Source organism: Chelonia mydas, chromosome 27 (genome assembly GCF_015237465.2).
Source record: "Chelonia mydas isolate rCheMyd1 chromosome 27, rCheMyd1.pri.v2, whole genome shotgun sequence".
Lineage (NCBI taxonomy): Eukaryota > Metazoa > Chordata > Testudines > Cheloniidae > Chelonia > Chelonia mydas.
The window spans coordinates 14948635-14965867 of NC_057860.1; the positions used below are offsets into that span (position 1 = coordinate 14948635).

At 54.2% G+C, this 17233-nt stretch overlaps 1 protein-coding gene across 2 annotated transcripts; it reads left to right on the plus strand.

The window, feature by feature from the left end:
• The first annotated feature begins 7087 nt into the window (after window positions 1-7087).
• MLX (MAX dimerization protein MLX) lies at window positions 7088-16993 on the plus strand. 2 transcript variants are annotated; one of them, XM_037886865.2, is made up of 8 exons: window positions 7088-7202; window positions 9701-9737; window positions 10311-10400; window positions 11254-11360; window positions 11644-11743; window positions 12505-12604; window positions 13134-13335; window positions 14548-16993. In XM_037886865.2, exons 1-8 carry the CDS (start codon window positions 7122-7124, stop codon window positions 14554-14556), a joined length of 726 nt encoding a protein of 241 aa, XP_037742793.1. In that variant the 5' UTR covers window positions 7088-7121; the 3' UTR covers window positions 14557-16993. The 2 variants fall into 2 exon arrangements, with proteins under 2 accessions (XP_037742793.1, XP_007054834.2); XM_007054772.4 differs by having other exon boundaries at window positions 14583-16993.
• Window positions 16994-17233: the final 240 nt, after the last annotated feature.

Genomic DNA, 17233 nt, shown 5'->3' on the forward strand with positions numbered 1-17233 from the left:
GGCAAATGCTGCTCTGGATGTAGCACAGTGAACTGAACTCAACCTGCCCACACCCCTCGTGTACCCTGTGAGCCCCCAGAGACCCCGATTCCTGTGCTGGCCCCTCTGACCCCCCCGGGGACCCCAATTCCTGTGCTGGTCCCCATCACCCAGGTGACTGCTGCCTGCCTGATACTGCCCCCGTGACCCCCACTTCCTGCTCTGAGGCTGGGTGATTTTGCCCAGTGAACTTTAGATTTTCTGACTCCTCTGGATGCAGGCCCTGGGGATTTTCTACAGGTCCAGACCAGGGACTGTCCTGCCCCTGCCAATAACCAGCCCTGGGGCTCAGAGCTCTCCGGCCAAGTCTGGCTCCTGCAAACTGCACAGTGTGACGAACTCTCAGTTTCATCAGGAGCCTCATATCAAAGGCTCAGCTCCTGGAGTCCTGTGATTACAGGCCACTCTCAGCTTCCATGTAAACCAATACATGCCTAGCACTCCTGGCTGGGAAGACAGGTAGGAAACATGACCCTAAGGGTCAAATACAGGAGGCAAAGAAAAGAAAAAAACTGAAACCCTCAACGGTTTATTGTGTGTTACATGAAGATCTCATGATCTGAGGGGCCGGAAGGGGTGGGTCTGAGTTGATGGGGCTCCCAGGCACAGAGCAGGGAGTGACGTCACTTAGGCTCATGGGCCTGGACCCAGACCCTGGTGGGGGCTGTGTATGTGGGGGAATCACCTGCAGTCACAGGCACAGGGCAGGGATCTGAGTCAACGGAGGTCACAGGTCCAGGCCAGGTATCGGAGGACCCTTGAGAGGCGGGGGGGGCGGGAAGGAGGGCAGGCCCACAGCAGAGATTAGGGGTCATGGGGGTGGGCCAGCGAAGGGAGGGGATGTTACCTGGGGTCAAGAAGCCAGGCCAAGGAGAGGGAATGGGGGTTATCTAAGGTCACAGGCCTAGATTCAGGGCAGAGAATGGGGTCATCTGAGGTCACAGGTCAGGCCTCAAAGCAGGGAATGGGGTCATCTGAAGTCACGGGCCAGGGAATGAAGTGATCTGAGATCACAGGGACAGATTCAACCTGGAATGGGCTCATCTCATGTCACAGACCCAGAGCAGGGAATGGGGTTATTTGAGGTCAGTGGACAAGTAATTGGGTCAGCTAAGGACAAGACGGAGACATAGGGCAGGGAATGGGGTCATCTGAGGTCACTGGACAGGTAATAGGGTCACCAGAGGTCACAAAACCAGATCCAAGGCAGGGAATGGGGGTCATGTGAGGACACTGAATAGGTAATGGGGTCATCTGAGGTCACAGACCCAGACCCAGGGCAGGGAATGAGGGTCATGAGAAGACACTGATTAGGTAATGGGATCATCTGAGGTCACAGACCCAGACCCAGGGCAGAAAATGGGGTCATGTGAGGACACTGAACAGGTAATGAGGTCATCTGAGGTCACAGACCCAGACCCAGGGCAGGAAATGGGGTCATGTGAGGACACTGAACAGGTAATGAGGTCATCTGAGGTCACAGACCCAGACCCAGGGCAGGAAATGGGGTCATCTGAGGACACTGAACAAGTAATGGGGTCATCTGAGGTCACAGACCCAGACCCAGGGCAGGAAATGGGATCATGCGAGGACACTGAACAGGTAATGGGGTCATCTGAGGTCACAGACCCAGACCCAGGGCAGGAAATGGGGTCATGCGAGGACACTGAACTGGTAATGGGGTCATCTGAGGTCGCAGAACCAGACCCAGGGCAAGAAATGGGGTCATGCAAGGACACTGAACAGGTAATGGGGTCATCTGAGGTCACAGACCCAGACCCAGGGCAGGAAATGGGGTCATGCGAGGACACTGAACAGGTAATGGGGTCATCTGAGGTCACAGACCCAGACCCAGGGCAGGGAATGGGGTCATGCGAGGACACTGAACAGGTAATGGGGTCATCTGAGGTCACAGACCCAGACCAGGGCAGGGAATGGGGTCATGCGAGGACACTGAACAGGTGATGGGGTCATCAGAGGTCACAGACCCAGACCCAGGGCAGGGAATGGGGTCATGCGAGGACACTGAACAGGTAATGGGGTCATCTGAGGTCACACACCCAGACCCAGGGCAGGAAATGGGGTCACGCGAGGACACTGAACAGGTGATGGGGTCATCTGAGGTCACAGGCCCAGACCCAGGGCAGGAAATGGGGTCATCTGAGGACACTGAACAAGTAATGGGGTCATCTGAGGTCACAGGCCCAGACCCAGGGCTGGAAATGGGGTCATTCGAGGACACTGAACAGGTAATGGGGTCATCTGAGGTCACACACCCAGACCCAGGGCAGGAAATGGGGTCATGCGAGGACACTGAACAAGTGATGGGGTCATCTGAGGTCACAGACCCAGACCCAGGGCAGGAAATGGGGTCATGCGAGGACACTGAACAAGTGATGGGGTCATCTGAGGTCACAGACCCAGACCCAGGGCAGGAAATGGGGTCACGCGAGGACACTGAACAGGTGATGGGGTCATCTGAGGTCGCAGACCCAGACCCAGGGCAGGGAATGGGGTCATGCGAGGACACTGAACAGGTAATGGGGTCATCTGAGGTCACAGACCCAGACCCAGGGCAGGAAATGGGGTCACGCGAGGACACTGAACAGGTGATGGGGTCATCTGAGGTCACAGACCCAGACCCAGGGCAGGGAATGGGGTCATGCGAGGACACTGAACAGGTGATGGGGTCATCTGAGGTCACAGACCCAGACCCAGGGCAGGAAATGGGGTCATGCGAGGACACTGAACAAGTGATGGGGTCATCTGAGGTCACAGGCCCAGACCCAGGGCAGGAAATGGGGTCATCTGAGGACACTGAACAGGTAATGGGGTCATCTGAGGTCACACACCCAGACCCAGGGCAGGAAATGGGGTCATGCGAGGACACTGAACAGGTAATGGGGTCATCTGAGGTCACAGGCCCAGACCCAGGGCTGGAAATGGGGTCATGCGAGGACACTGAACAGGTAATGGGGTCATCTGAGGTCACAGGCCCAGACCCAGGGCAGGAAATGGGGTCATGCGAGGACACTGAACAGGTAATGGGGTCATCTGAGGTCACAGACCCAGATCCAGGGCAGGGAATGGGGTCATGCGAGGACACTGAACAGGTGATGGGGTCATCTGAGGTCACAGACCCAGACCCAGGGCAGGAAATGGGGTCATGCGAGGACACTGAACAAGTGATGGGGTCATCTGAGGTCACAGGCCCAGACCCAGGGCAGGAAATGGGGTCATCTGAGGACACTGAACAGGTAATGGGGTCATCTGAGGTCACACACCCAGACCCAGGGCAGGAAATGGGGTCATGCGAGGACACTGAACAGGTAATGGGGTCATCTGAGGTCACAGGCCCAGACCCAGGGCTGGAAATGGGGTCATGCGAGGACACTGAACAGGTAATGGGGTCATCTGAGGTCACAGGCCCAGACCCAGGGCAGGAAATGGGGTCATGCGAGGACACTGAACAGGTAATGGGGTCATCTGAGGTCACAGGCCCAGACCCAGGGCAGGAAATGGGGTCATGCGAGGACACTGAACAGGTAATGGGGTCATCTGAGGTCGCAGACCCAGACCCAGGGCAGGCAATGGGGTCATGCGAGGACACTGAACAGGTAATGGGGTCATCTGAGGTCACAGACCCAGACCAGGGCAGGAAATGGGGTCATGCGAGGACACTGAACAGGTGATGGGGTCATCTGAGGTCACAGACCCAGACCCAGGGCAGGAAATGGGGTCATGCGAGGACACTGAACAGGTAATGGGGTCATCGGAGGTCACAGACCCAGACCCAGGGCAGGAAATGGGGTCATGCGAGGACACTGAACAGGTAATGGGGTCATCTGAGGTCGCAGACCCAGACCCAGGGCAGGGAATGGGGTCATGCGAGGACACTGAACAGGTAATGGGGTCATCTGAGGTCACAGACCCAGACCCAGGGCAGGGAATGGGGTCATGCGAGGACACTGAACAGGTAATGGGGTCATCTGAGGTCGCAGACCCAGACCCAGGGCAGGAAATGGGGTCATGCGAGGACACTGAACAGGTAATGGGGTCATCTGAGGTCACACACCCAGACCCAGGGCAGGCAGTGGGGTCATGCGAGGACACTGAACAGGTAATGGGGTCATCTGAGGTCACAGACCCAGACCAGGGCAGGGAATGGGGTCATGCGAGGACACTGAACAGGTGATGGGGTCATCTGAGGTCACAGACCCAGACCCAGGGCAGGGAATGGGGTCATGCGAGGACACTGAACAGGTAATGGGGTCATCTGAGGTCACAGACCCAGACCCAGGGCAGGAAATGGGGTCACGGGAGGACACTGAACAGGTGATGGGGTCATCTGAGGTCGCAGACCCAGACCCAGGGCAGGGAATGGGGTCACGCGAGGACACTGAACAGGTGATGGGGTCATCTGAGGTCGCAGACCCAGACCCAGGGCAGGCAATGGGGTCATGCGAGGACACTGAACAGGTAATGGGGTCATCTGAGGTCACACACCCAGACCCAGGGCAGGAAATGGGGTCATGCGAGGACACTGAACAGGTGATGGGGTCATCTGAGGTCGCAGACCCAGACCCAGGGCAGGGAATGGGGTCATGCGAGGACACTGAACAGGTAATGGGGTCATCTGAGGTCACAGACCCAGACCCAGGGCAGGGAATGGGGTCATGCGAGGACACTGAACAGGTAATGGGGTCATCGGAGGTCACAGACCCAGACCCAGGGCAGGAAATGGGGTCATGCGAGGACACTGAACAGGTAATGGGGTCATCTGAGGTCGCAGACCCAGACCCAGGGCAGGCAATGGGGTCATGCGAGGACACTGAACAGGTGATGGGGTCATCTGAGGTCACACACCCAGACCCAGGGCAGGAAATGGGGTCATGCGAGGACACTGAACAGGTGATGGGGTCATCTGAGGTCGCAGACCCAGACCCAGGGCAGGAAATGGGGTCATGCGAGGACACTGAACAGGTGATGGGGTCATCTGAGGTCACAGGCCCAGACCAGGGCAGGGAATGGGGTCATGCGAGGACACTGAACAGGTGATGGGGTCATCTGAGGTCACAGACCCAGACCCAGGGCAGGAAATGGGGTCATGCGAGGACACTGAACAAGTGATGGGGTCATCTGAGGTCACAGGCCCAGACCCAGGGCAGGAAATGGGGTCATCTGAGGACACTGAACAGGTAATGGGGTCATCTGAGGTCACACACCCAGACCCAGGGCAGGAAATGGGGTCATGCGAGGACACTGAACAGGTAATGGGGTCATCTGAGGTCACAGGCCCAGACCCAGGGCTGGAAATGGGGTCATGCGAGGACACTGAACAGGTAATGGGGTCATCTGAGGTCACAGGCCCAGACCCAGGGCAGGAAATGGGGTCATGCGAGGACACTGAACAGGTAATGGGGTCATCTGAGGTCACAGGCCCAGACCCAGGGCAGGAAATGGGGTCATGCGAGGACACTGAACAGGTAATGGGGTCATCTGAGGTCGCAGACCCAGACCCAGGGCAGGCAATGGGGTCATGCGAGGACACTGAACAGGTAATGGGGTCATCTGAGGTCACAGACCCAGACCAGGGCAGGAAATGGGGTCATGCGAGGACACTGAACAGGTGATGGGGTCATCTGAGGTCACAGACCCAGACCCAGGGCAGGAAATGGGGTCATGCGAGGACACTGAACAGGTAATGGGGTCATCGGAGGTCACAGACCCAGACCCAGGGCAGGAAATGGGGTCATGCGAGGACACTGAACAGGTAATGGGGTCATCTGAGGTCGCAGACCCAGACCCAGGGCAGGGAATGGGGTCATGCGAGGACACTGAACAGGTAATGGGGTCATCTGAGGTCACAGACCCAGACCCAGGGCAGGGAATGGGGTCATGCGAGGACACTGAACAGGTAATGGGGTCATCTGAGGTCGCAGACCCAGACCCAGGGCAGGAAATGGGGTCATGCGAGGACACTGAACAGGTAATGGGGTCATCTGAGGTCACACACCCAGACCCAGGGCAGGCAGTGGGGTCATGCGAGGACACTGAACAGGTAATGGGGTCATCTGAGGTCACAGACCCAGACCAGGGCAGGGAATGGGGTCATGCGAGGACACTGAACAGGTGATGGGGTCATCTGAGGTCACAGACCCAGACCCAGGGCAGGGAATGGGGTCATGCGAGGACACTGAACAGGTAATGGGGTCATCTGAGGTCACAGACCCAGACCCAGGGCAGGAAATGGGGTCACGGGAGGACACTGAACAGGTGATGGGGTCATCTGAGGTCGCAGACCCAGACCCAGGGCAGGGAATGGGGTCACGCGAGGACACTGAACAGGTGATGGGGTCATCTGAGGTCGCAGACCCAGACCCAGGGCAGGCAATGGGGTCATGCGAGGACACTGAACAGGTAATGGGGTCATCTGAGGTCACACACCCAGACCCAGGGCAGGAAATGGGGTCATGCGAGGACACTGAACAGGTGATGGGGTCATCTGAGGTCGCAGACCCAGACCCAGGGCAGGGAATGGGGTCATGCGAGGACACTGAACAGGTAATGGGGTCATCTGAGGTCACAGACCCAGACCCAGGGCAGGGAATGGGGTCATGCGAGGACACTGAACAGGTAATGGGGTCATCGGAGGTCGCAGACCCAGACCCAGGGCAGGCAATGGGGTCATGCGAGGACACTGAACAGGTGATGGGGTCATCTGAGGTCGCAGACCCAGACCCAGGGCAGGAAATGGGGTCATGCGAGGACACCGAACAGGTGATGGGGTCATCTGAGGTCACAGGCCCAGCCCCCCCCCCCAGGGGTTCTTGGCCCCGCCCATGTGTCCCCGATCGCAGCCCGGACCCGGGTCGAGCCCGCGGCAGGATCCTGTGTCACGGCGCCCCCTCGTGGCTCCGACGGGCCAGGGCCCGGGACACACTTCGGCTCCCATCAGTCCCCGCGGTGGAACTACAGTTCCCGGCAGCCCCTGCGAAGACTCTGCATCCCCCATCCGCCCCCGCGGCGGGCGTCTCCCGGAAGCCGCTCGCGCTGCAGCGGTCGGGCGCTGTGATTGGCTGATGCTGGGGGGTCACATGACCGGAGTCCCCGGGAAGATGGCGGAGCAGGCGGGCGCCTCGCCCGAGGACCCCTGGGGGAAGGTGAGTCCCGGGAGCGGGACGGCGGCCGGCGCGGGACACACCGCGGGGCCCGTCTCCCCGGGAGAGGGCGACACCCCGCTCCGCCCCACAGGCCCGAAGCCGCAGGGGCCTGGGGAACCCAAGGCGGGGCTTTGTGGGGGGCAGAAGTCAGGTGGGGTCAGGTCAGATGGGGTCACGTCAGGCTAGGGGTCACGGGTTACGTCAGGACTGGGGTCAGGTCAGAGATGGGGTCACGTCAGGATAGGGGTCAGGGGTTACGTCAGGACTGGGGTCAGGTCAGAGATGGGGTCACGTCAGGATAGGGGTCAGGGGTTACGTCAGGACTGGGGTCTGGTCAGAGATGGGGTCACGTCAGGGTGGGGTCAGGGGTTACGTCAGGACTGGGGTCAGGTCAGAGATGGGGTCACGTCAGGGTGGGGTCAGGGGTTACGTCAGGACTGGGGTCAGGTCAGAGATGGGGTCACGTCAGGCTAGGGGTCAGGGGTTACGTCAGGACTGGGGTCAGGTCAGAGATGGGGTCAGGTCAGAGATGGGGTCATGTCAGGCTAGGGGTCAGGGGTTACGTCAGGACTGGGGTCAGGTCAGAGATGGGGTCAGGTCAGGCTAGGGCTCAGGGGTTATGTCAGGACTGGGGTCAGGTCAGAGATGGGGTCACGTCAGGATGGGGTCAGGGGTTACGTCAGGACTGGGGTCAGGTCAGAGATGGGGTCACGTCAGGCTAGGGGTCAGGGGTTACGTCAGGACTGGGGTCAGGTCAGAGATGGGGTCAGGTCAGGCTAGGGGTCACGGGTTACGTCAGGACTGGGGTCAGGTCAGAGATGGTGTCATGTCAGGATGGGGTATGGGGTTACGTCAGGACTGGGGTCAGGTCAGAGATGGGGTCACGTCAGGCTAGGGCTCAGGGGTTACGTCAGGACTGGGGTCAGGTCAGAGATGGGGTCACGTCAGGATGGGGTCAGGGGTTACGTCAGGACTGGGGTCAGGTCAGAGATGGGGTCACGTCAGGCTAGGGGTCAGGGGTTACGTCAGGACTGGGGTCAGGTCAGAGATGGGGTCATGTCAGGCTAGGGGTCAGGGGTTACGTCAGGACTGGGGTCAGGTCAGAGATGGGGTCACGTCAGGCTAGGGGTCAGGGGTTATGTCAGGACTGGGGTCAGGTCAGAGATGGGGTCACGTCAGGCTAGGGGTCAGGGGTTACGTCAGGACTGGGGTCAGGTCAGAGATGGGGTCACGTCAGGCTAGGGGTCAGGTCAGAGATGTGTCCAACCTCCCTGTGACCACGCAGGTTCCCAGCTCTGTGCCAGAGGAGGCAGATTTCTGAGGGGATGTGACTGGAGGCAAAGCCGCTGGCTGGTGGCTCTCCTGGGGTGTCTTGCCTTTTACTGCATAAAGCGAATCAGATACCACTGCTGATTTATTCCCTGCCCATCCCCCCCCGACATTGGGAAGGGACAGAAACCCTCCTGCACTGGACACGAGCCAACTCTGGACAGCTGGGATTAGGGAGGAACCATCCAATATGGGTGGATTATTCCACAATTCTACATTTCTGTCACTGCAAAATCTTGACTACCTGGGGAAAACATGTCTCAAGTGGCTCCAAGGAGTTAAATACACTTAGGGCCAGAGTTGTAAAGGTGTTTAGATGCCTAGTGGGATTTTGCAAAGGAACTAAGGCCCATATCCTCAAATCAGTGGAAGTTTGTGTGACCCAGGATTTAGGTGCTAAGGCACTTTTCTACGCCACTAAGTGCCCATCTGCTTTTTTAGGCAGCTAAATACCTTTACAAATCTGATCCTTGGTTCCTTGGGGGAGGCCTTACATAACTGCTGCCGATGGAGGGACACTAACCAAGCAGAGGACTTGCCTGTTGAATGCACTTAGGTTTCCTGCTTGGCATATCCAGGGAGCAGTGTATCTTGAAAGTCATTCCCAGAGGCTGAGCTTTAATTTTCTATGAATGTTTTGTTCTCCTGAACACCTGGAGCAGAGCTACATGGTCATTTGTCTTTTCTTGTATTCAGTCTTAACATTCAGATAAATATAACAACGTAAAAGGGGGAGGAAGTGTTGACTATGTGCCCATAAGTGCCCAAAGTCTGTGCAGGAACCAGAGTTGGATTTTCACAATTGCTCGACACCCAGCTTCTCCTATTGTCCTCAATGTGTATATGCTTTTGAAAATCTGACCCTGTAGTCCTAGAATAAAGTGTAATAAAATTGAAACCAGATCAATCCTGCAGTCACAGCCTTGTTAAACTGAAGAACAAACCAGTGTTTCAGCCTGCAAGGGAATTGGAAAGCATATGTGTTGTGTGGGGGCTCATGGGACCACCCACATTGTTCCCACTTGCTGTCACGTGTTGGCAAAATAGTTTATTGCGCAAAAAAGCGAATTCACTAAAGAGGAAACTGCCTCACTCACTGGTTTGTTTCTTTTTCTCTCTTCTCTGCCTGTTTTCTCATGCTGTAATTTGCTCATCCTACAATGCACCAGGTGGATTCTGCATACAGTGACAGTGGACTGGATCCCTGTGAGTAGCTTTGTGTCCTCCTCCTCCCAAACTCTGTCAGGTCACAGCTGACTAAATGGGCTAGGGAACTGTGGTCACTTTTGTCCTTTGCTCTAGCTTATGCTGTTAGAAGAGGGACAATCTGATCAAATTTGGTCCAAATCCACAGTCTCTTATCGGACCCTTTGCCCTTTTAAAACAAGATGAATATCTTCTCATCGGAAAAGCAGCACAAATGCAATCATCAATGTATTCTTTGCTCCTTTAATGAGAGGCTCTTGGAGCACTTCGCAAGTCTCCCAGAATTTATTTTCCCCATCTTACAGATAGGGAAACTGGTGCAAAGGATATTAGTTACATTGCTGTGCTTTACTTGGCTTTCACATCTGGTCCCAATGGCTTTTCATCGCACCTATCTGCACACTGACCGGGACTGCAACAGCTTCTAATCCCTGGAGCTGGTTGCCCTGTGACTTGCCTCCCAGAGTTGATCCCTTCTCTGTCCCAGTTTGCAGTGTCTCTGGGGGTTAGTGACACTTACTCACCGCCTCCTGCATGACTTAGGGAAATACGCTGTGGTATTTTCTCTTTCAGCGCTCTTTGTGGAAAGCACTAGGAAAGGAAGCATAGTATCCCGAGCTAACAGCATTGGCTCCACCAGTGCCTCCTCAGTCCCCAATACAGGTATGGTCCCTTCTCTATGTTCCACCAGCTTCTCCAGCACTTCAGTTAATAGGGGCTTTTCCTGCTCTCTCACTGCTATTCAGTCTCGTTCTCCTTAGGTAGATGTTCTCTGTGAGACTGTGATTGCAAGAGCTTCCTCTGCCAGCTAGAGCAGAAGTCTTGCCCTTGGGTAGGGAGGATGGTGTCCTGGCGTCCTGCAGGGTAGTTTGATGGGACTCTCCTGGTAATGGCGAACAGAGGAGAGCTGGAGCGAAGGTCTGAAGAAACTTTTTGGCCGACGTTTTCAAGTGCTGAGTGGTGATGGATGCCCACTCTGAGACACGTTAAAGGGGCCTGATTTCTAGGAAGTGCTGAAAAGTTGGCCCCTCTGTGGAAGGGATCTCAGCTTAGACACCCAGTCCTTCTTGAAATCCGGAATGCTGCAGAGCCTTTCTAGTGAGAATCCTGCCTAGACAAGCCAGCACCCAACCCCAGGGGTCTGCAGGAGAAGCAGGTGGCCTAGTTGGCACCTAGTATCTTTGTTATTGGCCTTCCCTATAATGAATTTCCCCAGCTGCTCACTCACGCTGTGGGGTGTTGTCAGCAGAGATGCCCTTGGACAGGTGGATCTTTACTGTGTTTCGGCCACATCCTTTTGAAAGTACTGTTTGGAGCTAGTCCATCCAATCGGTAGCTAAGTGGTGTCGCTGGGAGCTGTTCTCAGGCACAGGTGTCTAAATGATCCCCAGTCCAGACACTGCGTGGTCTCCATGTTACCTCAGTAACTGTAGGTATCAGTTTTTGTCTCTGCTTCCTGGGCTCTGGGAGTTGCCACGTGCCCCCAGAGCTGATGGTGACCATTCTTCCGCTGCAGATGATGAAGATAGCGATTATCACCAGGAAACCTACAAAGAGTCATACAAGGACCGGCGCAGACGTGCCCACACCCAGGCCGAGCAGAAGAGACGAGATGCCATCAAGGTAACCTCAGAGCAGCTAGCAGGCTGTTCCTTTGCATGAGAATTCAGACAGCACCTTCCTTTCACATCAGACCCAGGAGGGCCCATTATTCTACAGCACCAGCACCTTATTTAGCTGTTAAATTCAGTGTTCCACCAAACGTTCATGATGCTGTAGGGGGTTTGTATCAACTCGGGGGAGCTGTAGCTTTCCACCTTGTTAAACCATCTACCCAGCCAGCTGCCATCATCCCATGCTGTTGAATCTAAAACACGCTGTCACTTCCGCTCTGCCCCCCCTGCAGAAAGGCTACGATGACTTGCAGGCCATCGTTCCCACGTGCCAACAGCAGGACTTCTCCATTGGCTCCCAGAAACTGAGCAAAGCCATCGTCCTGCAGAAAAGTGAGTCTGGGGGTGGTGGGGAGCGATTTCTGGGCCTGTGCTGGCATTCCCAACAGCTGTGACAAATAGCTTCTGTGCTGGACGGCTACTCCTCTGGTCACTGAGTGCGGTACTGGCCAGCCAGAACTGGACCCACCTCTGTTCATGGGGGTTTCATGGGGAAAGTCATCTGAGCTGTAAAACCCTCCCTGCAGACAATCAAAACTAAAATGGCAGGTGCCTTGTTCCAGGCCTCACTGAGTTGTCTGCTCCCTCCCCACCTACTCCTGGCTGGCTCTGCAGGTTAACACTGTCCTGGACTCTTGCTGAGACTGAGTAACACTTATGCAATCAGCCTACCAGTGCAAGGGAGGCACACTGTTACAAGGTGAAGCACGAGCTGCCTAGCCCAGTCACCCCCTTCTTGCAGCTCACGGGCATCGAAATCACTTAGGTTGAGGGTGGAAGACTGTGTCTAGGGCTTAGGACGCTGGGACTCCTCTCAGCTTGGCCACTGCTAGTGTATGATCTAGAGCACCTTGCTCCCCCTCCCTGGAGCTGGGATGGGAAGCACTGGAACCCTCTGAGGAGAGGAGTCACAGGAGGAGCCTGGCTCGTGGTCACTTTGGATGCATGAGGTCTGTGGGGATGAAATCTAGGGCCATGTATCAATCCTGCAGGTGCCCCAGTGTCTGCTCCTCCTGTCCCCTGCTGAGCGTCATCACTGTGACCTCTGATCTGTCTCAAGCATCCTAAATCCTCATCCTCCCTTTGCTTTTCAGCCATTGACTACATTCAGTTCCTCCATAAGGAGAAGAAGAAGCAGGAGGAGGAAGTTTCTACACTCAGAAAAGATGTCACAGCTTTGAAGATCATGAAAGTGTAAGGAGCAACTTGTTGCACATCCCCCACCCCAAGGGGCCAGGTAGATGGCCATCCTGTTTGTTACATACTGCAGCAGACACCCACCATACTCACCTTTTTCTCCCCCTCTCAATTCCATCCCAGGGCTGGATAGTATCTGACTCGCTGGTCAAGCTGGATTTGACACAGATCCCAATATAGTGCGAGGGGCATGGGCTGAGCAAGGGGACTGTCCATAGGGGGGTGCCAACTCAGAGCAAGGAGCCCCAGCCTGTCCCTGGGTCTCCTCTCCAACATGGAAGGGAGACCGTGATTTCCCTGCATTTATTCCCCTTAAGGAATTTAAGCCCAGAGCCTGCTACCTTAACCATACAGCCAGTGTGAGTGTTGCTTATAGTCCTAACAAGCAAAGTTAAGGGCCTTCAGGAAACGCTACAGCACATCTTTGGTCTCTCTCGCACCTCAAACAGAGCTTTGGAAGGTGTCTGAGGCCAGAGCTGGCTTCCCAAGCCTGCCATTTTATCCGGGTTTCTTTGGTTTGTTTCAGAAACTATGAGCAGATTGTGAAAGCTCATCAGGATAATCCAAATGAGGGGAAAGACCAGGTCTCTGACCAAGTCAAGTTTAATGTTTTCCAAGGCATCATGGATTCACTGTTCCAGTCCTTTAATGCCTCCATCTCAGTAGCAAGTTTTCAGGAACTTTCAGCCTGTGTCTTCAGCTGGATTGAAGAGCACTGTAAGCCACAGGTAAGGACTAGGAGCCGCACACAAAGTAACATGGGGCAAGCTCTTGCATAGGGCCAGATAGCTACAGTAGATACAAATGCAAAGCAATGCACATTGGAGGGAACGGCTTGAACTATTCCTACACCTTACTGGGCTCTAATTAACTAGCGCCAGGGCCAGTTCAACACCGGGCAGCAGTCCAAGCACGTTAGGAGGTTTAAAGGCCAGGATGGAGATAGCGAATGCAGTTCCAGTCACCCCATCTCTGAAAGGACAAAGCACAAGTAGACGATTCAGAGACAAGTGACGAGAACGACTAGGGACATGGAAAGCCTGGGACTGTCTACCAGAGGCAGAACAGGGGACATGATAAAGAGATGCAAAATCGTGCTTGAGGCTGAGGAGGGACCTGGAGAACTCCTGTTCTCCCGGTCTCCTAACGAGCAAAGGGACCATGTGTGAAACTGAAAGTGGCAAATTCAAAATGAATAGAGAGAGAAACTTTACCCCACTGTGCAGCTGGCATGGTAGTGCTGCCTGCCACAGGCGATCAGGCAAACCCAAGGGTACAGCTACACTGCAAAAACCCCTGCTGCAGTGAGACTCAGAGCCCTGGCTCTGCAGACCGGCAGAGAGGGGTGTTTCAGAGCCCAGGCCCCAGTCTGAGCAGGAATATCTACTCTACTATTTTGAGCCCCATAGTGCACGCTCTTCGAGCCCGAGTTACCTGACCCAGGCTCTGAAACTTGCTGCTGTGGGGTTCTTCTCTCAGCGTAGAGATACCCGTAGGCACTTAGCTGGAGAACAAGAGCCCCAGCAAACACGAGCTTTGACAGGGATAGAAACCCTCCTGTTTCAGAGCATAAATGAGGCTCTAGCTCATGGGGGCCAGGGAGAACCTTCCCTGAGGGGCAAGTTGTCATACCACACCTTCTTGCACTAGACTTCCTTTCTCTAAAGCAGCTGGTTCTGCTACTGTCAGACAGGAAATGGCCAGGACGGGCCCTTGGCCTGACCCCAGCTGGCAGGTCCTGTACTCTAAGTAATCCTGAGACACTGAAACCATGTACCCCATGACCCCCAGGCTTGTTCCCATAAACACCGCTGTGCATGGCTGGTGCAGCAGGTACCCAGCTGCCTTTCTACACATGTATTCCCCTCTGTAAGGAGTTCCCTGGTCTGTTCTGGAACCCACAGAGGCATTGCCAAGGTGAACGTTTATTCGTCCCGCAGAGCGACTGATCCTGCCTCCTCCTTGTTCTCCTCAGACTCTGCGGGACATCGTGCTTGGGGTTCTGCATCAGCTGAAGAATCAGCTCTACTGACTGCTCTCCCTGCTAGTGCCCCAGCAGCATGGGCCTGCGTTCTTCATCCATACTGCTACGGGGTACCGCCAGCAGGGACGGAGTTGGGAAACAGACTCCAGGAATGGCTGGTCTGTTTCCCTTGTGGTTGTTAAAGCTTCTCTCTGGATTATTTATTGTATTGACCAAAACCAAAACTGGGCTTATGTACCTCTCCACAGACCCTGTCGCAGTCTGTAGCACCAGAGGGTGTGTAGGGACTCAGTCAGCAGAGAAGGGAGTTTAGATGTGGATTAAATACACTTTTCATTGCCCCAAAGGAAGGCAGGAGAGGCTGTCTCACCCAAACTGGCATGGCAGTGAACGGGCCTTGCCTGAGCCCCTGACTCTTTGCAAGAGGGGCAGTAGCTCAGCCGGTGGGAGGAATCTGCTTTGTAGCAGGCAGATGGTCCTGCTCCCTGTGATGGGGAATGGCCTGGAGTCTTAACTACTGCCTGGTCATCTTAGCAGTGCACATTACTGCCTGCTGGGATGCATACCCTGAAAACCAGAGCCTGGGCATAAGCTGTAGAACAGATGGTACACAGGCTGTTCGGTTTCCAGGTGAGCACTTGCTGAAATCGCAGCTACCCAGGCACCTTTCCACAGGGCAATGCAGGGCTGTGAAAGGAAGCAGAGAGTGGCGATAGTAAGGGAGACCTCTTCCCCCCACCCCAGAGCCAGTTGCCACATTAGGATTAAAGACTTGAGCTGGGTTATGAACCCTCCTGCACCAGGCAAACCGATCTCTACTAAAGGGGGTTAGGAAGAAGCTTACCTTGGGAGAGGTTCTCCCATCTCTGCAGGCTTTCTTGCACCTTCCTCTGAAGCAGCTGGTTCTAGTTACTGTCGAGATGGGTTCTGGACTAGCAATTCCTATGGGCCTCAATCCCGATGGTCTAGTTCGGCCTAGGGATGGAAGGCTGCTTGCTTTACTGGTGTAGAATGACTTTCCAAAAGGCCATACAAAGGAAGCTGGGTGGGTTGGCCCCTCACTGCCACAAGGAGAGTCACTTAATCGCAGTGCTGAAGGGACTCTCCTTCTTGTGCAGCTGACCATGGCCTCGAGCCTCTGCTTGAGCCAGCTGCTGACTTGGCCTTTTCGACTCTAGCCACATTTCCTAAACAATTAAACATGCGTGCAGCTTTCGCTACAGCCTTCTCCAGTTTTATCGGTACAGAGGCTGATCTCTGTCAGGCTTTATATGACATGGCACTTTCTGATGAAGTCACACTGTGTGGGAAAGTAGAATAGTCTAGCACAGAGCTGCTGTGGATTCTAAGTAGACGTCTACTCTTGTTTAGAACTATAGTTTTACATATAATAAAGCCTTGATTTTTGTAATGCATTGAAAAAAAAAATCACACTAACATGTTATCAGTTTACGTTTTGCAGACAGCTGATTGTCTGAGACAATTTAAATCAGTTACACCCTGTTTTGTTCACTATAGCCCTTCAGGTCTCTTAAAGCAGATGGCAGCTGTCTGCTAAAGCAGCCATGGTGTTTTACTACTCAAACAAGGTGACACTATTGGAATTACCCCAACAGAGTAACTCTCTTACAACAAGAAAAGGAGTACTTGTGGCACCTTAGAGACTAACAAATTTATTTGAGCATAAGCTTTTGTGAGCTACAGCTCACTTCATCGGCTGTAGCTCACGAAAGCTTATGCTCAAATAAATTTGTTAGTCTCTAAGGTGCCACAAGTACTCCTTTTCTTTTTGCGAATACAGACTAACACGGCTGCTACTCTGAAACCTCTCTTACAACAGTATTTGTCGATTTTCAATTATGTTCCTACCACACTTCTAAAAATCCCGTGTTAGTGACTGTTGTGCGTTTTCTTCAGTTTGGGTATGGTAGTTTCTCGGTGCTGGCTGCCTGCCTTTCAAACACTGAAGCAGGGGCATAATGTTTAAACTGCTGTTTCCATTTAATCAAGGAAATATTCCTGTTGGTCTTGGATTTTATAAAACAAAGCACTTCTACAAAGCCTGCATTGAGTGTCCCTGGCGGTCCAAATGCAGCATACAGCCCCTAGGAAGTTCAAGAGTTTGTTTGCAGCAACATGCCTAACTGCTGAAGTGAATTGCACACAATAGGGGCAGCTACCTCTATGGCCGTACTCAAGCACAGATGGGTAACTCTTGTAAGATGTTGCTTTGCTGTAAGGAAAGCACCCTGTTTGCAGAAGCAGCAGCCTGTGCTGTTTACTAATAAGTGGCATGTGTATTTCTCAAAGGACATTGCTTTTTACAGACCTCACTCAGGTGGAAATGAAATATTTTTCTATCATGAAAAGTAATTATAATAAATTTTTGCTAAGCATTTTAAGGGTTGTCCCTCTGTTTGTTTATTTCTGACACACAATCACTGTGTTTGCTATGAGAGGTGATAAGGCAAGGGCCAATTTTTCAGAAGTGACTAGTGATTTCAGGATGCCCAACTTGACCCCTTAGCCAGTGTTACGGCAGCCGTATTGGAACAGCCCTCCCCACCCGGTCATCCCCCGTTATCCGGGTGCCTGACTCGGATGGTTCTCAAAGCCACAGTTAAACCAGACTGGAATACAGC

What these genes read in the sequence shown, in the direction of transcription:
- MLX (XM_007054772.4), top strand. Translation starts at nt 7,122, where the DNA reads ATGCTGGGGGGTCACATGACCGGAGTCCCCGGGAAGATGGCGGAGCAG. An exon ending in TGACAGTGGACTGGATCCCT is followed by an intron (nt 9,738 to 10,310) that starts GTGAGTAGCTTT and finishes TTTCTCTTTCAG; the next exon opens with CGCTCTTTGTGGAAAGCACT. An exon ending in CTCCTCAGTCCCCAATACAG is followed by an intron (nt 10,401 to 11,253) that starts GTATGGTCCCTT and finishes CTTCCGCTGCAG; the next exon opens with ATGATGAAGATAGCGATTAT.